Here is a 21,299-nt window from a genome sequence, read left to right as displayed (position 1 = left end):
CACAAAGTTGTGGGGTCTCAAGGTCAATCTGAGATCACGCTGATGACATCATCAGTGTTATTCTCTTAGACTTGGCAAAGCTTCTCCTGAGTGACAGACGACATAATACAATTGTTTTGAGTAGTATTCCTCAACCCTCCAGTAGTAATCCACTGACTGAGTAAAGTGAGCTTGATGTGTAAAATCCTGGGATCTGTTAGTGGTGAGGTGGCCACGGAGTAGCTGTATGTTTTGAAAGATGTTTAAGACCAATGATCAGGACATCTTTCTTCTCAGAATTTAGCTGCAAAAGTTAGGGGACATTCAGTCTTTTACATTATCTAAACAGTGATCCGTCAAAGCCAGCTTTTAAGGTCAGAAAGTTTGAATTCTCATCTCATAATGGCATTGTATTTGTACATCATTGCTGCAGGCTCCACACAGTCTACACTTCTCCTTCTTCGCGTGCTGTTTTTTTTTATCTTGAATGCACAGTGTGTAATAAATCTGTGTGTGTTTAGAATAGCAGGGCACTGAATGGTGGAACTTACACTCAGGGTCTGTCAAGTTGATTTATGCTTCGCCATGGAGTTGTAGATTTCTCTGGAGCTGGAACTGATTTATATAGCAGTTCAGTTTGGGATTTAACCTGTTGATTGTAAAAGTAAAACCACAGCACAAGATGGATGTGATGTACTATATGCAGCATCCATTATATATAGAAATACTGTGATAGGGAGCAAGAAAATTTTATAAGATCAGAGAATATACATTCATGTATTGCTACTGTATAAGAGAAGATTACTGTGCCTTTGTTCAACAGCTCTGTGTTGGCTCCACTCAAGAAGCACTATCGACATTGAGTACCTTCCAAAATCATTAATTACTGTTACAGCAATTAATCGTTTGACCGTTTTTGGAGTCACCTTAAAGGTTAAGGTTTGGTTCAACTAAAACTGCTTAGTCAAGGTTAAAGAAATATGGTGATCATGGTTAAAAGAAGTCAGTGCTGACAGCTAGTAAGGTTTGAGGTGTGATCCGCAGCCTGTAGTGTCATAGTCATGCATTTGTGGCATTTGAACGTACATCTTATGTCATAGTTTTTCTCATGTGTGGTCTCCATTTGCATCCATGTTACTTTTTTATCAGTTCAGGTGGTGGTTCTTCTAGCAGAGAAGACCCTGATGCAGAAGTATAAATCTAGTTTAATAAAGTTCGTGGTCTCAGCATTTTAGCATACTGACATTAGCATTTAGCTCAAAGCATCACTGTGACTACGTGCAATCTCCTAGACCTGCTAGCATGGCTGTAGACTGTTCTTAGTCTTGTTTGCTTGTACTTTCTTTAGAAAACTCAGTCAGTTTATCTTTCTGTCATTTACTTTTTCTTCACAGACTGTGGAGGCAATTTTTTCCACAACAGGAAGTCAGTATTCTTACGTGTTCACAGTCAGCATTCTGAAGCTCTGAGGTTGGTCATTTACGTCACAAAGATTCATATATAGATAAAATTAATCTGCTTCTTAAAAGTTGCAATATCACTAGTGTACACACTCCCTTGCAAGTGAAAGTCCTGCATTTAGGCTTTTACTCAAGTGATAGTGTGGAGATATACAGTAGCAATGTGTTTTATGAGCTTATACTACTAATTAAAATTGCCAATATTCAATTAAATGTGTAGTAAAACAAAAAGCTGTGTGCTTGGTAAAGTGAATCCTCAGGATTATGATTCAGTTTGATCATATATGCAAATTCTGGCTCATTTAACTTAAAAAAAAAAAACTATAACAAAAACCCCCCAAACTATATATCTGTAGTTTTTTTATGAAGCTCCAGTTTACGCATCTGAGTCTGATTGAAAGTAGTGATCTCTGTTTTGCTCTCACAGATGAAGGATAACAGAGGAAGACGAACAAAACACAGCTTCCTGTTAGATGCTCTGATACTGAAACTGATGTGTCCTCATACAAATTCTCAAGTTATTTTGTCTGCATGCAGCAGGACTAAATTTTTCAGACTCCATCCTCTCTTTTCTCCCCTCTTTCTCTTTTTGTTTGTCCTCTCTGCTGTTTGTTTCCCCTCTCTCCTATTGTATGTTATTGCTCATACATTTTTAATGTCTCTGTGTGTTTTATGGTTTTGCTCCTGCTTGTTATTGATTGATTACAACGTTTAGCAGGCACCAGGGAAAACCTGTCCTCCACACCCTGAATGTGGCAAGGCTGTGAACCAAATTCTGTTTGTCGGTAGACAGTGTATACATTTATGTTATTTGGTATTTACTCAGTTGCTGCTTTATTAGGTTCACCTAGCTAAGATTAGTGCAACTGAACAGTGCTGCAGTAAATTCTACCCATACATCAAAAAGGGTATACTATATATTGGAAATATGTACCTACAATCCAACAGCATCACCAAATACAGCCTCACACATTGTCACACACATTTAAAGCAGTTGTTACAAAAACTGAACATTATAACCTTCGTGAAGGTAGGATTATTGCAGGATTGTTTTATTAGACTGTACCTAATAAACTGCCAGCTGATTGTATATCAAGTCAGTATATGTTTGTGGTAGTGAATATTCTTCCTCTTAAAGGAATGTTTTTTACCAATAGTGATAACACGTCTGCGTATGTCAGTGCATAATGGACTGCAAAAGCATTCTGGTGGTTAAATTTGTGCAAATAATGTTGACATGCAGTATCATCACCTTTTAAGTTGAAATAGCTAACTTTTTAGCAAACAGTTGTATATTTACACATCCATCAGTTATGGAGCAACATTAGCATCTTTCAGAGTCAGGCTTCTGGCCACCTAATGAATGTATGTCCAATATTCATTCTCTTTTAGCTCTGTTTTTTGGTCTCTACCAACTTCTGAGGGATATATCTGGATCTGTAGATGCTGAATGCTCCACTGTGTTCACCAGCTGTTCTCTCACTGTGTCTGTCTATTGTTTGCTGCTGAGCAGGTAGTGGACAGTGGCTTTTTAGAGCTTTTTCTCTCAAAACAGCTGCCTGCTGCGGCTGAAAAAAGGAAGCTATGAGAGCAGTGAGAACCAAAACAGTAAAGTTGAAGTTCTGGGCAGCTAAAAAATGAGCTGAAACTTACTATAAAGCTCCATAAAGACAATTAAGGCCTATTTATTAATTCTCTGGTGGTGACCCTTCTCACATGGTCACATTGTTTTCACATTGTCATTTGATACATCGTTACCATATTTCAAATATTGACCGGGACCTTTATTTACCTCAACTACAGAAGGTAACAGGCCTTTACTTGAAGCAGGCCTTTATTTCTAATTCCCTCTATTAGATAAGTAAAATTGGTCGTATTTGGGTACATAGCCTGGTTTTGATCCTCTTCCGTTTGCTCTCTTAAAGTTACTGCATTACGCTGTTAATACAAACTCAACATTTCCTGAAACTGTTTCGAATTAAAAGCCATGTAGCATTTCTAAACGGGGCTTTTATTGTCAAACATTGTAAGTTATGTATTGACATAAGATGTACGCTACAGTTGGTTGAGGAATTAACACACACAGCCACAGGGACTTAGATGAGTAATCCAGAACAACAAAATGTTCAAAATATTACGATTATATTGTTGAATTTATTAAATTAAAAAGGCAGAAATATAAATTATGCTTAACTAACATGCACATTATATGAGAGGCACCAGGAGATTATCCCCCCTTGTTTTTCTGCCGGCATGTATTTGGGGGCCAGACTTTATTTGATCATGTCAGCCATGCCCCGGGCTATTATCAGAGACCTGGTTATTAATTGACTACTGGTTTTTTTTTGAGAAAATATTGTATTATAAAAACATTGATTATGGCCACTATAAACAATGTTTTGAAATGTAAAAACACTGCTTTGCACAAAAAGTAAAGCAACATTTTTAAGCTAAATCCCAAATTATGAACATGTTGGATGAATAAAATTTTTAATGAAAAATTATACATGTGAAAGGATCTGTATTATGAATTTGTTAATCAATTCAGAATTCAACTGTCTTTTAGATTATTTTTCCTATCCACCACTAAGAAAATGAGCGAACATATTGAAATAAGTCCCTACTTTCTATTCTGTACTGTTGTGTACAGTTTTATTCTTCGCTGTTGGGATGACTGTGAGTCCTGTTGTACTCTGCCATCAGCTGACAGAGCTGCTGTTGACTGGTTTACCCTTAGGGAATCATCACTAACTGACTGATCACACCTCGGACATTCCTGGTTTTCCACTGGTGTTAGGTGATCAATTTGAGAAGTCTGCTCTGTGTTAATGTGAGACGTTTTGTTCACTATTTTGTATTGTTCTTAAGTGATCAATTCTGTTTAGTTTTTTTTTGAAACTTATTTTCACCTGAAAAGCATGCTCCCACACACCAGCAAGGAGTAAGATTTGCAATTAATTTGCATCTTGTGATTTATTCACTCTGTAAGCACTTCCACTAATATGCAAAAATGGGAAGAAAATGCCAAACAGCTGCTGCTTAAAAGACTACAATTCTGTAGCCTGTTGTCTGGGGTCATCTTTCCTCTTGTTCAACTTTCATCAGTCTAAGATTGGACTTTTTTAGCCTGAGTTGTACTTGACAATAAATAGTAACATTAGCATGCTAACATGCTATTGTAAATGGTAACATGCCTATACAGTATTGATGTTAATAACTACATAGTAAGTAGTTATTGGATGATAATTTCCTGACAGCAAATGGGCAACACAATAGCATGTTAGTATGTGTACGAATGGGAAATGATAAGAAATGGAAATATTGTTGACAAGGTAACATGCAGTTAGCATAGAGATGTTGATGAAAAATGCTAATAATTAGGATATGAGCATATTAGCTCTTTAGCATGACATATCTGTGAAGATTCTCAGTCATATTAGCATTAATCTGATCATCAAACTCACATAGCCCTTACAGAAGTTAGCAAGACATGTTAGCATTAATCTGAGGACAGCATAGCTGAAGTCCTGACATCACCTCAGGGCTAGCCTCTGTTCCACAGGCCTCAGTAAGTCAATGGAATTTGTTAGTCAACATTTCTTTCATTTGTCTTTCTGGAAAAGTGGAACATGTTCCAGGGGTTAACATTTCATATTCCAAGATAAATGAGTATCTGTACCAGCACTTGCTATTAGACACTGAAACCTTAGTGATCTTAACAAAGTTAAACACTGATATATTTGTTGGCATACAAAAAACTACAGCTCCCATGAAAATTATCAGCACAGCAGTGCGGGTACCTAAGTCATTGTAACTTGGGCTCTTCAATATCCATAATATCCACCAATGTTCTCCTCCAATGTTTACAACTTTTTAGTTATAATCTCTGCTGTCTAAAAAAATGCCAGTACATAACTGACAGTATGTTCCCAGGCTGGAATTTGGTTAATTGGTGTTACTAGCTACGTCAACAAAAGAAAAAATGATGTAAATGTAATTTAACATTTCTGTGCACTAGCGTTCACAGCTGCTCTTTCTACTCTAGATAATTGGAAATACTGTAACTGCTATTTATACAAACCTAACTGTGGTTAGAGTTGCAATAAGGACAGAGTGCTGATTGGACCTGCTGTAGGTCAGATGTCAGTGTACTGTCTTTACTTCAGTCTGTCTGGTGAATGGCATCACTCTGATTCTCATTGTACACTCTGAGGTACAATGAGGTCATTGTGAAGAGATCAGAGCTCCTGGTTAATCACTGTCCACACTGTAATAAAGCACAGCATTATATGTGCTTCCTCTCAGCTGAGTGAGTTAGAGTCTTATGATCCTCTCTCTAAATATACCACATTTAGCCGTGAGGTAGACAGACGACGGCAGACTACAACTCACTAGATAATTTAAGGATTTCACGTGAAAATTCCTTTTTATAAAGATACCATCTCCACTAACTGACGTACATGAGCATGTTGGCCTCACGCAGGGATGTGTATCGCATCGATCGTATGCATTCATATACTGTACGTTTTCGTGTGCATGATACAAACAAAACAGGGATCCACTTGTAGAAAAATTCCTCTGTAGCTCTACTAGTGGTCAGAAACTCCACTTATGCTCCCGTGGGGTTTCTGACCACAATTACCACTCTGGATGTACTTTAAAGAAAAGTACTGAAGTATTATCATCATAAGTACTGAATGTTAACTACTTTATCTGTTAGACAGTGTATCTTGATTTATAAGATGATCATCACTGGATGTACAATCTCAACGTCAAATAAAAGTTGTGGAGTAAAAATTAAAACATTTCATGAAATGTAGTCTAGTAGAAGTATAAAGTAACTTAAATTGGAAATATTCTAGTAAAGTACAGGTGCCTCAAAATGGTACTTTTTTCACCATTGGAATTTTTTTAGTGATTTTCACACGTTTTACTATTACAGTAGACACATTTCTAGGTTTTTTTTGTAAATAATAGAAAGTGAACCTGATATCTGAGCTTTGAGCTGTTTTCCTTAAACTGAATTTTCACACCGTCCATGATGTTCACTGTCTCCTCTGCTTTCTCATACTCAGACATACAAACACACACTCTCTTTCCTGCTCCCACCTATGCTCTCTCTCTCGTTCTCTCTCTCTCTCTCTCTTTCTCTCTCTCTCTCTCTCTCTCACACACGCACAGTTACTATTTTCCCAGAAAGTCATGTTCTGGTCAAGACAACCCTGTGATCCTTACTCCCATAATTCAGCAGTGGGTAGTATAACAACGCAAACAGATGCAGACACACACCACCTCTTTGCATCATACATCACCTTGTTTTACTTCTGATGTTTCAAACTCTAATGTCTGTGCTTGTTTGCCTCTTATTTCCTCTTTTCTTCTATTTCATTATTCATGTCACTTGCTATTTCACACACACACACACACACACACACACACACACACACACACACACACACACACACACACACACACACACACACACACACACACACACACAGACACACACACACACATACACACACAAACACACACACACAAACACACACACACACACACACACACACACACACACACACACACACACACACACACACACACACACACACACACACACACACACACACCCTGAATGAGTTTCTGTCAGTGTGTGTTTCTGTATGTTAAGATCTCTGTCTGTTTTCCACAGGTTTATTGTGGTCATCACTATGACTGATGGGGATTATGACTACCTTATAAAGCTCCTTGCCCTGGGGGACTCCGGTGTGGGGAAGACCACCTTCCTGTACCGATACACAGATAACAAGTTCAACCCCAAGTTCATCACCACAGTCGGCATCGACTTCAGGGAAAAGAGAGTGGTGAGTTCTGATCTGTGCATGTTACTGGTGGATTCAAGATGTGCACATGCTCAGTTTACACACAGGTGATGCAGGATTGGTCACCATAGTTACCGTGGCATTTGCCCAGGCATTTTCTTGGGTCAAGTTAGTTCTGGATTTTCTGCTGCTTTTCAGCCACAACAGCTGTTGAGCTGGGTCACAGACTCAGAGGGAGATGGAACCTGGGTGACATCCTCCAATAACCTGGGATAAATTATCTTTGACTAGATGGCTTAGGTTAACTTCTTAGTTTCTGTGGTATTAATAAGTGCAAACAACGAAAAAAAGAAATCAGCATATATGTATTGTGACCAAGTTCCTTCTCTGCTACTCTACTTTGCTAACTTGAAAAAGCTGTGGTTCTGTGGCTCCTTCAGCTAAGCCTTGCTGAGTCAGAGCAATGGCTTCAAACCTCTTTAGCTTGTGACCCATAAAAACAACGCAATGGCTCCTTACAAGTTCTCGTTTACAGGTTTTGCCTCACTTGGTTGGCCAGCTAGCAGATGAAACCTCAGATTTGTTGTAGTGTAAGGCTGCTGCTTTTTTACAAAGTCAGCAAACAGCCTTATCGTTGTTGGTTCTTTTGCCATTAACATTGTAGGAGCCAAAATACTTCTTTCCTGTGGTGCTTATCTGATCAGTATGGCTTTGTGCTTCTCGCTTGTGCCCTCCCCCATTTTCATTTATTGGCTTAGCTGACTGTTGGGTCAATAGCACATGCTATAAGTCAAGCTGATAGTGAATTATTGCTGGTTGTATATCTTTGACCCAAGTAAGTCATTTGTAATGTGCCTTCCAAAACTGTTGACTTGTAAAATGACTTGTATTACATTTTCTAAACTTTTGCTGCTATGGTTAAGGTTTTTTTATGTTTAGGCACAGAAAAACTCCTTGGTTATGGTAAGGAAAGGATCATAGTCACGGTTAATAGAAACCATTTGACATGTTTAAGTTGACGCCTGTACCACACACACTGGACGCGCCATACTGACCATAAATAGTTGAAGTACAGTAGCGGAATGTGCTGATCCGAGGAGTGACTGTGATAAAATTCCTGCTGTCCTCTAGAGGTGATGCACATCGACCGTGGCAAATAGGACAGTGACATATCCTGACAAGTTGAAAGACAGTCTGATTAAAATTGTTTTAGGCTTGAAAGGTGGCTAATGAGACAGAAGCAGCATATGTAGCCATATTTGGGTGCATTAGTGTTTGAAAAATATTGATCATACACATAGACAGCAGTGATGGATTTTTTTCCCCAATGTAAATCCTTGTTAATATTGGAATCCAGTGTCAATGACAAATCCAATCTTAGCACAACTTTTTACAAACTTTCAAGTCTGCAGGGGATTATATACTCAAAATTGATTGATTTGGATTTTGATTTGGGTGGAGTACCGCTTCAAACGTTCACTTAGATCTGTTGAAAACATTCACTCTTGTTGCTGGAATCCTATCTGGATAAATATATCCATATCTCCATTTGTGAGATGCAGTTATCTGAACCAGAGACTGGGCGAGGCTTGGTTTGGTCAGCAGTTTCGTCACCTTGGTGCTGCGCTGCCTTCACACGTCTGAAATACTGACAATACTGCTTTAACAGCTCTGGATGACTCATACGATATTGATTATCGTTCCTCACCTCCTCTGTGTCTTTGTGTGTGTGTGTGTGTGTGTGTGTGTTTGTGTGTGTGTCTGTGTGTGTGTGGTCACACCCTGTTTTCAAGCTATTTTATCCGAAATCAGGCAGAAGCAGATAAATGTGTGGTCGCAGCTGTAGTTCATTGCTGTCAGTGGTTCCTTCTCGGGGCCTTACGGAACCTAAAGGCTGAATGTGGGCCAGTTTATTTTTTCCACTGAGCCACTGAACCAGAATTTGTAGAAAAAAGTCAAATGACTCCCAGTCAGGTCTTTTATTGGACAGTTTTGGTGAACTGAGATGAAGCCCAATCTCCAGCTGCTTCAAACTGAGCTGATTATAGTGAACATGGCGAACTTGTCCATCGTACCAGTGAAAAAAACCTGAGAAAACAGCTGATTATAAGTATCAGTCCAGACTTTATTTTGTTTGGATGGACTTTACATGCATAGAGATTTTCATTGATCTGCTACCCACAATTCCTTCAATTTAGGCAGGTAGGAACTGGCAGCAAAGTGACAGCTGGTGCCAGGAATTGAACCTGGGTCTCTGCAGTGACAGGCTTAGCAGTAAACCTGAACACGTTACATTTCATACTATTTCAAGCCCCATCCTTTTAGAGCAAGTCTCACTCAGCCACTTTCAAGACTTTCATAACTAAATCTTAATGTAAGACTATTCTTCTTACTTAGATATAGTATATGGTCATTCATGCTTTTATACTTTCACATCGTGATTATTTTTGTTCACAGTATTCAGACTTAAGCCAAAAAACTATCTCACGTGTTCAGTTGGTACAAAACGTAGCTTCCGACCAAAGTTGACCAACCAATAAGCTATCTCTTGACCATTCTTTATGTCTCTCACTTTCAAAATAAAAGTCTTCCATTTGCTATAAACTTAAATGTTACTTGACACACCTGCAGCCTTGTGGCACTTGAGTCATGTGGAACATGGAACTGAAGCCCCTTTCACACTGGACAAAGAGCCCACTAACACCTGGCTTTTGTCTTCAGTGGGAAAGGGTACAATTGGCATTTGTTCCCGGGTCAAATGACTACATTATTCACGGGTATTTATCGGCTCAAGCTCCAGTCAGCAGTGATTGAAACATGAGACCTGGGGGGACATGCTAATTTTCGCCCCTTCTCTTCCTTTTTGAAAGAGTGAGCGGAGCCCTGAAATAAGTTTTAAAAACACACATTTACTGAATAAGCTCAAGCAGAAAAATAGATAAATATTTTGCATATAAACATTTAAAAAGTTTAATGCAAATAATGTATGAGAAGAATATTTATTTTGCCCAAAAAACATGGATATCTTCAAAATTTTAAGATTTATTCATCATAACTTCATTGAATTGCACTTTTTTTTATGTTGGCTGGGTATTGAATTTTATACTTTAATAACTTTGACATTCTGACTAAAACCAAGTAGTCAGTGAGAATATTTAGTTTTGTTTACTAATTTTTTCATGAGTTACTTTGTGATTTAAATATCATTATTAACTATATATTGTATTTGATCTAGCCAGTTTTTATAGAGCTGTTTGTGTGAAAACATACACTGATTTACTGTGTTTGGGAATTTTAGTTTATTTAGTTAAATGAAAACTAAAAAAGGGCTTTTTTTGGAAAAATACGGTTTATTCAGTTAAGTAACTGAAGGAACTGAACTGTGCAGTTGTTGCATTTGCGCAAAAACTCAGCATCATATTTCAGCAATAATCTGCTCCAATAACAAACTGCACCCCAGCTCTCACTATAGAGGACTCACACCGTCATCATTTTCCACCTGATTTAAAAGTCTGAAGGGTACCACCTGGAAAACTGAACGAAAAACACCCTGGAGCTCAGCCTAACTGCTCTAAATATGATGGGTGTGAACGCAGCCCTAAAAGAGTGTCAGAGAAGGTGACAGAGTGTCTCATCTGGGAGAGTCAGAGGTTGGAAAGATGCCTGAGGCTTCCTGCAGAGACACAAACACAACTAGCTGGAGCACACAAGCACGAAAAGTTTCTCATAAGGATCACTTTCCAGATCACTGGAGAATTCTGGAGAATCAGGTTCGGACATTGTCAGGAGTTGCACTTTCACAAACGCAGCACACAACCGGAGATTGTCCGTGTCAGACGCGTTCTCACCAACTGGACATACTCCGTTTGGTTTAGGCAAGGGGTGGCGCCGGGGTAGAGCGAGCAGGAGGCAGGATAGAAACATCATCAACACCCCCACTAGCTTGCTGTGAATTCTCCAGAAAGCGACCTGCTCTATATTCACACATCGGCTCAAAATTGAACAAAAAACGTGTGTGGGTGTACTTGGCCCCTGCAAGAGAATTTTCTTCAACAATATGATTAATATATACACTTAGTTGCGAGTTTATTAGGTACACCTGGCTAAAACTACTGCAGGCTAATACAACAGTCCTGCATTAAATACTACTGTCGGTTTTTGTTGAAACCGATATAGAGAGCTGTTGCTTCAACTTTATGGTCATTCCGTAGGTTGCACTTTATGGGACAGTTTAATTTTATTGCATTGTTGATTGATGTTTCAAATATTTATTCCACCGTTTAAATCAGTTTGGGTGGACTAAATACTAGAAAAACCTCTGTGTAATATAACCAGATTCAAGGTATAGGTTTTACAGTATATGCAAAGTGTCAAGAGGGTCGTTTTCCATTCAGCCTTTCATTTGATTGGTCATCAAGAGTCATCAACACAGATTACCACATGTTTATTGTATCAGCTAAATAAAAACTAAACTCTTGTTGTTTCTTTCTCCTCAGGTGTACACAGCATCCAACCCCAATGGGACAACCACAGGGAAAACCTTCAAGGTTCACCTTCAGCTCTGGGACACAGCTGGACAGGAGAGGTGGGCTGCTTGTACCAGTAGGACTGAATCTTATTTCCCATCAAGTGGGACAATTAACAGGACAATGGCCTGTCTTTATATTAGTCTAGCTTGTCGTCCATGAGTCACTTGTGATATTTTTGACTCTTCTTTGGCTTTCGGTAATTCTTTAGAGAATGCAGCTTGTTGTTTTCAAGCAGCAGCCAGTGCAGCTGACAGTTGAGTTTAAAACGTGTGTTCAGCTGCAGTTCCTCTAATGACCATAGGTGCGAGCCCAGCTCCAGACCTCTGAATCAGTATGCACAGTTTAGATTTGCTCAGAGATGTAAATAGGTCTGGTCTCATTCTCAGTGATGGCTGTTTCCCCCAGTAAAGGACCAATCAGGCCATAAAATCAATTGCAATGGTGATTTTAAAAAAAAAAGGAAAAAAAGGCATCATTAAATGGCATAATGCGTGGATGCAATTTTGATCGAACTAAAAATTGATAGAACAGTACAAGTGATTGTGAGTCAGCTTAAATTTTTAATCGACATATTTCTTTGATCGATGTGAAAGGGTTATGAGCCCGTAGCAGTTACTACCACAGCCTTCATGTCACATGAAAATGTTTGAAAATGTTAATTTAGATCTTCAAGCAAATCAGAATTGAGAATTCTCAGTGGCCTTGGTGTAAAACAAAATAACTTCCCTTCCCAAGAAAGCGCCTAACATGAACACAAGTCATGCTGAATGAATGAAGTGAAACAAAAAGGCATTTCATTTTGATTATCAGGCTAACTAGATGCTGCTGCAAGAAAAACTCTGAGGTTCTACTGGCGTGATTTAAAGTTCACATATTACACGTTGAGGCGCCACAACACTTGTAACTTGGTGGATTTTTCTTGAAACACGGGGAAAGATGCTTTTCACATCAGTCTCACATTTTCAAAACTACACGGAAAAAAGCCCATGCAAAATTTCAGAGATGGCAAAACCACCTTGTACAATGATAAAGCTCACTCATGAAATTGAGCAAGTATAATCACACTGAACGGTTCGAGGCAGAAACGACAGATCACTATCTGCCTCCTTGTCTATGTGTATAGTATGTGTCAATCCTGTACGTGTGTGTGTACGTGTGTGTGTGTGTGTGTGTGTGTGTGTGTGTGGTCTTTAATTGGAATCGGCCTTTAACCGTTGAATCTGTTTATAAGGCCCTGATGACTCACTGCAGGATGACTCAGCGTTAGTTGCATAATTTTAAGTTAATTTATTCAGCTCAATGTAACGGAACAGTTTCTTGTTTACATAAACTGATCCTCGTGATGGTTTAATCAAGCAGCTAAAGTTATTATTTCACCTGTGTGACTGGTTCATCAGACTGTTTGCTGTGGACACACCCCTGATATCTCCTGCTTTATCCTGCTTGTTTGTTTATATATATTTGTGAATACTGTGGAGCTTCATAAGTAACACACAGCTAAGTTCCTTGCTGGTGTCTCGCCCAGAGGCCCATTATGCCACAGATTAACTGGGAAGTCACATTACTAACTGGTGTTGATACAAACAGCAGCACACAGCAACTGCTTTGTGCACAATTTCATTGTTTAAGGCTTAAACCAATCACTAAAATGACTGGACCATTGATTGCTGTTTGCCCTACATAAAGTAGGTTTAATAAGCTGACAGTGTTCAGCTAGACTCATAGTCAGCGTTTTTCTTTCTGCTTTTGTTTGGTGCAAGAAATTTTTATACATTCAAACCTATATGAACTGATTTTTTTGGCTACTTGGGGGCAGCAGAAACATTCTATAAACACAACACTGTCAGCTTTAAAGTTGATATGCTGAACTTGTTAGCACACAGTTGCTTCTTTAAACATCCAGCAGTTATGGAGCAACATTATCATTCCTTTCCAGTCGTGTTTCTGGCCACCTGATGAATATAAATCCAATATTCACTCTCTTTTAGCTCTGTTTTTTGTTCTCTACCAACTCCTGAGGAAAAGATATTTGATCCCTTAGATACTAAATGCTCCACTATGTTCCCCAGCTGGTTACTAAATGTCTGTTTTTGGCTCAAAAGAGCTGCCTGCTGCTGCCAGAAATGATCCTGTTGAGAGCAGTGGAAGTGAACCAAAACAGAAAAGTTGCAAGTGGGAAAATCTAAACATGGCAGAGCTGGTTGAAACCTTTTTTTTTTGGGTTTGTCACTAACAACAACCTCGTCCACAAAGATGATAATTTGTCTAATTTTTGCAACTAAGCAACTGCTGTCATGTTAAATATAACAACTTAAAAAGTAATGATATGTCCCTGTTTTATTCACAACTTGTTTCTACTGCCACCAGGTGGCCAAATCAATTAATGCAGTTTTAAGAGAGAAGGCGTTTCTTATTCACTTCAATATTGTAGGAGTTTCCCTGCCGCTGTATCCTACAGCCTCGAACCCTCTCACTGTTGGTGCTTAAACCAGCTAAGGCTCCCAGCTGTAGTCTTTGAACAGCTCTTTGCTCAATCTCACACTTGTTCAAACCTCTCATATAATATGGATGTTGTGTGATATGACTAATTTAAGTGCTTTTAAAGAAGTATTTAAAATCTACAGTATGCCAATACGACGTTGTGTATATTTTTTTACTTTTTGTGTGCGTGTTCCAGGTTCCGTAGCCTGACAACGGCGTTCTTCAGAGACGCCATGGGGTTCCTGCTGATGTTTGATCTCACCAGCCAGCAGAGCTTCCTCAATGTCAGAAACTGGATGAGTATGTAGTTAACTTCAGATTTTTACAAGTTTTAGAACTGCAGTGTTTTAGCTTTGGGTCTTCCTCTGCATTTGCTATTAAAACATTACTCCACAGTGCCACTAGTGGTCAGTAATTCTCCAGTGAATCTAAACATAAATTAAAGGGAAGTCGTAGGCCTGCTGAAGGTCATATGAAGAAAGCATAAAATAAAATAGCAGTAAGTGAAACTATTTGCAGTTTTTCTCCTTTATTCAAGTTCCCCTTAAATACAGTACCTGTCACACATTTAGGTGTGTCAAGATACAGTTTTTCAGTATTATATGTGCATATCTCATTTGTTTGCTGTTGTTGTTTATTTGTATTAACTTCCAGGCCAGCTACAGGCCAACGCCTACTGTGAGAACCCAGATATCGTGTTGGTAGGAAACAAGGCAGACCTGGCCGACCAGCGGGAGGTTCAGGAGAAACAGGCCAAGGAGCTGGCCGATAAATACGGGTTTGTTAGTTTTTCATGTACAGTATTTTGCACGCACATGTATTTTACTTAGAGCAAGGAGTACTAGACATTGCACGCACACAGGCAGACAGACACACACACACACACACACACACACACACACACACACACAATCACACACACAATAGAATGAGCAGGCGTTTCATAAACAGCTGGGTAACTGTAAGACAATCAGTGAGACATAACTCACAAAAACACAAAACTCTGTTCCAGGAAGTAATAAACTCTTTCTTAAGCTCTGGGGAACTTAAAAATGTTCAGCGATGTATGTTCAGTATAAACGTCAGACACTGTAAGTTAAATGCTAAATTAACATCTAAAGATGAAACAGTACATTTATATTCAGCTCTAGTCTTATTTCCGCATTCATGATTCTGTACATGTCAAACAGATGAACAAATCGTTTTTTATAGAAAGAAAAAAAACATAATACTTATAAGGATTTTACCACCAGTTTTCATTTTAATTTTCATTTTTGTTAATCAATTAGTTTAGTCAATAAAATCTCAAAATTTATAATTTATCAGAACCTAAAGTAACAGTCAGACTATTCAATTAATATTATCATAATTATGATGTAGTATTAACAATAACAATAATAATACACTTAATTTATTTAGCACCTTTCATACAGGGGATGTAGCTCAAAGTGCTTTACAACAAAGTGAAGAAACAACAGTACAAAAACAGGCAAATTAAAACAAGCGCAAATACTGCACAATAAGTAAAGCCATCAAATTAATAACAAAAACAAAAGAGCAGTAAATAGCAAGAATATGCTACAGAATATGTTAAAGGTAGAAATAAAACAAAGGAAGGCATAAGAACAATAAATATTTAAAAGATGAGCATAAAACTAAGGAAGAGTGACAGTTAAAAGACATCTTGAATAAATACGTTTTCAGTTGTTGTTAAAAAATGATCACAGAGTTTGCATCTCTCACGTCCTTGGGAAAGGAAATTCCATAGTTTTTGGTGCATAGATTAAAAAAAGCTGAGCATCCAATTTTCTTATTTGTGTGATAGTTTCTATACAGAAAACTGGCAGCAGAGGATCTAAGAGGTCGTGAAGGATTATAAAATGACAAAAAATGAGTAATGTAGGCCGGTCACAAACTAGTAGGAGCTTTGTAAACAAGTAAAAGTACTTTAAACCCAATCCTAAAAGTTTGGCTAAAACTGGGATGATACACTCTCTCTTCCTTGTTCTAGGTAAAAGCCTGGCAGCAGACTTCTGAATCAATTTTAGTCTAGAAATGGATTGTTTGGGAAGACCAGTGAAAAGAGCATTACAGTAGTCTAATCTACGTTACATAAATGCAGGGAACAAGTTTTTCAGCATCTTGTTGGGATAGAAATGGCCGTACTTTTGCAATAGTTCTTAGATGAAAGAAAGCTACTTTGGACACCTTCTTTATGTGGAATTTAAAATTATGAAATGAAATTCATTGATATGAAATGGAGAAAATCAGAAAATCTTCTTATTTGGTCTTTTTACTTGGTGAAAGTAAACTGGCAGTCTTTGCGCACAGATAGATAAAGTGTAAGGGAAAAAAATTACAGAGATTAGATTAGAATAAAAGGTATATGGGGTAAGATGGTGGTGATGTAAAGTTAATTTATTATGCACAAGCAGAGATTAATCATAGGTGTCAGAAATACTATGAGAATACAGTAACACGTGTCCTCTCCTGTATGTTGCACATCAAACATAGTGGTATATGAGATAGTGAAACTGTGCAAGTCCTATTTGATTATTGATACATAATATACTGTATATATGAGGATAAGTACTGGCCAGGAGGTACGCAGGACATCATATGGGTTATTATGGTATTTTAACTATTTTTCTGAGTCCATTTACTAGTCTGTGCTTTAATGTAGCTGGAATGACAATTAAATACTCCATTCCATTATTATTATTATCATTAATATTGTTATGTACAAAATTAGAATGTCCTGCTTTTACTCTGAAAACCAGACACGTATTCCGTAAGACTTACTTCAAAGTTTCCCATCAACCTTTTGGTTGATTTATCAATTTTTCCAAACCCAAGTTTTTTTTTTCTGATTTATGATCCTCGATGGGCTCCATAATCAACTGCGGCAGCTCACAATATCTAGCTTTGACAAAAAAAAAAAAAAATTAATTAATTTTAACAAAACATGTTATAGACTCTCTATCGGTATAAATTTTGAAGTCTACAAAATGATTTGATGGAAATGGAAACCAATCTGAAAAACAGATGGGGTTATTTGGAAAAAGGTCATGATGCAGTGGCCTAAAACCCTTCTGCTGTTATGAACCTTTTAAAAAAAATATCTCCTGTTCTTGTTGCCCACAGGATCCCGTACTTTGAGACGAGTGCAGCGACGGGAGTAGAGGTGGACAAGGCGGTGATAACGCTGCTGGACCTGGTCATGAAGAGGATGGAGCAGTGTGTCGACAAACCGCCCGCCGAGCCCGCCAATGGGAACGGGGCCACAAAGCTCGGTGACGCACAGCCCAACGAGAAGAAATGTGCATGTTAGATCAAGAGGCGATTCAGGAAACGACCAGTCAGCACTCCTCCGTTCTCCTCTGTTCTTTCAACTCACTCACATTCTTTTACTTTCCTCCTTCTGTCATCTTTGATTAATTGTTTCTTTGTCTTCTCCTCACTCCCGTCTCTCTAAAAGCTAACCTTTAACCATCTTCTTTTCTTTCTTTTCCTCCCAAACTGTCTGCCTCTCTGGCAACAACCCTATCTCCCTCTAGTGGATATTCAAGACATTACATCCTCAGCCTGTCTGCCTTTGAGCTCTGTTTAGGAGGAAGTTAAAACAGGAGGGGGGCAGTTTCGTCACTGTCAGACACATAATGTGCCTCGTTTAAAACATGCGGCCTGGGAATTAAGCTCTGCACGCTCCCACTTTTTCTGCTCGCAAGAGGTTAGGATGATTTAAATGGCTGTAAACAGTCAAAAAGAGATGTTTAATACTTTAATTTCAACTTTTTAAAAGGCTGATCTGTTCACCACTTTGAAACAGGGGGAAATATTTTGCATCCTGCTCAGGCTGGCACTGGTTTAATCCAGCCTAATCTGGGCCATAAAGAGTTTAACGTCAGGCTGTGTATCTGTGTCAGTTCCTGAAGGTTTCCCTCCTGGACCAGGCAACTATGTGACCAGTGGGTTTTTATTCTTATCACCCCCCCCTGTTTCACACTGTGTGTTCTATGCTGTACCCATGTTTGCCAAAAAAAAAAAAGCAAATTTTTCACCGCAGTCTGGTTCACTAATTCTAGAAGATTGCTAAAAATGCACCCAATCGTGTTTTGTATAATTAGCCACAGTGTCACGTAGGAGATCTTCAACACCCGAGCGACAGTGGCTGTTGACAGCTGACTGCGTTTCTAAACATACAACCTATCAGCTGTTATGTTTTGGAGTAAAGAGACTCTACAGTGTTTCACTGACTTTCACATGGACACAAATCAGGCAGAGTTAAAAACTCACAACACTATTCTGTATCAGTCTTCGCGCCGCAGAGCCAAAATCCTGCTATCCACAACAGTTCCGCACGTTTACGGTTGTTGTGACTGTTGGGTAATTGCTTTCTGTGCCAATACTGAGCGCTCATCCCTCTTTACATCTGACTTTTGATACCAAAACGACAGCATGCGGCAAGTTTAGCCAACGTAACCGACACAACTGTGCTTTGTTTGTTCGTACAGGACTGCCATATGAATGATTAGACCCAGCGTGTTTTGGACACTTTGGAAATACTTTTACATCACACTGATAGCATTGGATACTTGATCATTTTTCTAAGTATACATGCTGGACACAGCTAACTCTCCATTAGACCTCCATGATGGTGTCAGACTTGGCTGATTGCAGTATACCATTCATATTCATGGGTACAGCATGGTACGTGTTCGACGGAGGAAATGAGTCTACATTGTATGTCATTAATAGAGTGTCTACTGCCTTGGCTTGTAAAGCGTTATTCCACTGTCAAGAGACAAACTTAATCTCTGTTGGAGTATAGGTTTAGGTCAGCTGTGTTGGTTGCTCTGGGAGTCCACTGTCACCATGACTTACGAACCTTTAACTGAAAACATAATTGTAATACAGCCTAAAAGAAGATGGCTATTTTATAGATAGAGCAAAGACGGCATTTGAGTCAGTTATAGCTGCACTGACAAAAACGTATATGAACAGGTGAGTGGAGAGGATAATCATATCTAATACGAATCCTTTTTTTTATCATGAAAGTAAACCTTTCTGAGAATGGAAGAAATGCCAAACATCAGTCAGGTGACGTTGGATCTTCAGGGCAGCTGATTTTAATTTGACCTTTCATCTCTTTTCAACAGATAATCCGACAAAGTGAAACATCGCTTCAAGGCCCCGTAAATGACCAATGTTGTTAGAATATAAAGTGACCAGTTATTTAAATTACAAGAAATGTAAAACATAGAATCATATTTCACGTTTTTGTCATATCCTTTATATCTCTCACACTCATTTATTCTTTTGTTGTTATTATTTTCATGTCCGTCAACAGCCTGTTATCTCAACTGCATTTCTATTTGTGATATATTTTTTCACTGTTCTGCTCTTAAGCACAGTTGTCGAATTATCCCAAAATTACAAATTCATCAACAAAATGTGTCTCTAACATGAACGAAAATACACTTTTATAAATTCCTGAAGATGTACAGTAGAAATTGTTTGCTTTGCTCTGGACTGGACTTTTTTTGCCTCAACACTTGAAGTTATGTGGACCAAGTTTTTGTCGTGCTTTGTCGTGCAATACTATTTGGTGTTATTTCAATGCATACCAGACCAGTTAACAGTTGGTGTGAAGAGAAGCCAGTGAAATCATGGCATACTGAAACCAAAATCCACTGAGTTCAGTATAAAAGGCTGCGTGTTTTGTACCGCGATGCTACGCTTGAGCACAGTGAAAAGCATCCACCTTTAGAAGCCATTTAGACGGAACTTTACTATAAAACTTCAGTTTATTTAAAAGTCAAAAATTGGCTTTGGTTCCAAGATTGTCTCTTTTGTTTAAAGTGCAACTCAACAATGTTCCTCTTATCTAGTAACACCTTGATCTGCCTTACTTCATAAAAAATCTTGAGCCAACCTTATGTGCACCAGAAACAAGGGAAATTATCATCATTATCATTTTTGCTTGCCACCTGCTGCCGATTAAATCTTATTTTTTCCTTCAGTGAACCAAGTCGGAAGGTTTTTATCATAGTCCCAACTCACAGCTGTAGGATATTAAGATAACTGCAGGGTGGTTTTCAAAGTATACTGAAACCAGTGGCTACCCAAATGGGTCACCAGTAATGTTAAGTATGTAACGTGTGGCTAATTGATGGCAAGTTAAAGCACACACGGAGCTATGGCGTTGTCACGTATATTTAATCTGACCGTGTGCCAAATAAAAACCAGAAACACCACAAAGAAGCGTTTGTTTTTCGACAAACCCAAACCTCATTCTGCTTTTCATTCAGGGGAAAACTTTGCAGTTTTTGCGTCTGGGAGCCAAGCAGAGTCATCTGCCAACAGCTGATCTCAGTGCCATATTAAACACTAATAAGGGGGCAGACACACAGACAGACAGACAGACAGACAGAGCTGGCTCACATTGTAACATTCTCTCCCAGCTATTTAGCCGCATTATAGCGATAATATTCCCAGAAAATACTGTATCTCTGTAGGTTTGTTTGTACTGTTTCAGCTTATCGTCTGCTTACTTTTTTTGGTTCAGATCTGTAGATTTCATCTTTTACTCTGGTTCTAATTTATATAATCATAATGTACAGGTTACATTAGCCCTGTTCTTTATTTTTTCTGTACATATTTCCAAACATTTAACAGGACACCTTGATGAACTCCTCTTACTATAGGCAGTGACCGAAAGTAGCTAAGTACACTTACTCAAGTACTGTAATTAAGTATAAATTAGAGGTACTTGTACTTTACTTGAGTATTTCCATTTTACTATACTACTTTATACTTCCCCTCCACTACATTTCAGAGGGAAATATTGTACTTTCTACTTCACTACATGTATCTGACAGCTTTAGTCCTTAGTTACTTTTAATGTGAAGAATTTACACAAGGGATAATATAACAAGCTTTAAAATACAACACATTGTTAAAGATTGAACCAGTGGTCTCCAACCTTTTTGGCTTCTGACGTATTACAAAAAGCAGTGTGTAGTCAGGGT

General features: G+C 38.4%; 1 protein-coding gene across 3 annotated transcripts in view; it reads left to right on the top strand.

Moving 5' to 3' along the window:
- The window catches only part of rab27b (RAB27B, member RAS oncogene family), a 66,764-nt gene extending 45,678 nt beyond the window's left edge, over positions 1-21,086 (top strand). For 2 of the 3 annotated variants that reach the window (XM_040156497.1, XM_040156499.1), the window contains exons 2-6: positions 7,129-7,300; positions 11,755-11,843; positions 14,465-14,568; positions 14,923-15,046; positions 17,413-21,086. In XM_040156497.1, coding sequence (XP_040012431.1) covers positions 7,148-7,300; positions 11,755-11,843; positions 14,465-14,568; positions 14,923-15,046; positions 17,413-17,599 — 657 coding nt within the window. In that variant the 5' untranslated portion in view covers positions 7,129-7,147 and the 3' untranslated portion in view covers positions 17,600-21,086. Of the gene's footprint in view, positions 1-1,414; positions 1,450-7,128; positions 7,301-11,754; positions 11,844-14,464; positions 14,569-14,922; positions 15,047-17,412 lie in introns of those variants that run through there. The other variant, XM_040156498.1, reaches the window with a different exon arrangement.
- Positions 21,087-21,299: the final 213 nt, after the last annotated feature.

Source organism: Xiphias gladius, chromosome 20, assembly GCF_016859285.1.
Source record: "Xiphias gladius isolate SHS-SW01 ecotype Sanya breed wild chromosome 20, ASM1685928v1, whole genome shotgun sequence".
Lineage (NCBI taxonomy): Eukaryota > Metazoa > Chordata > Actinopteri > Istiophoriformes > Xiphiidae > Xiphias > Xiphias gladius.
This window is presented reverse-complemented; position numbering and strand designations above follow the sequence as displayed.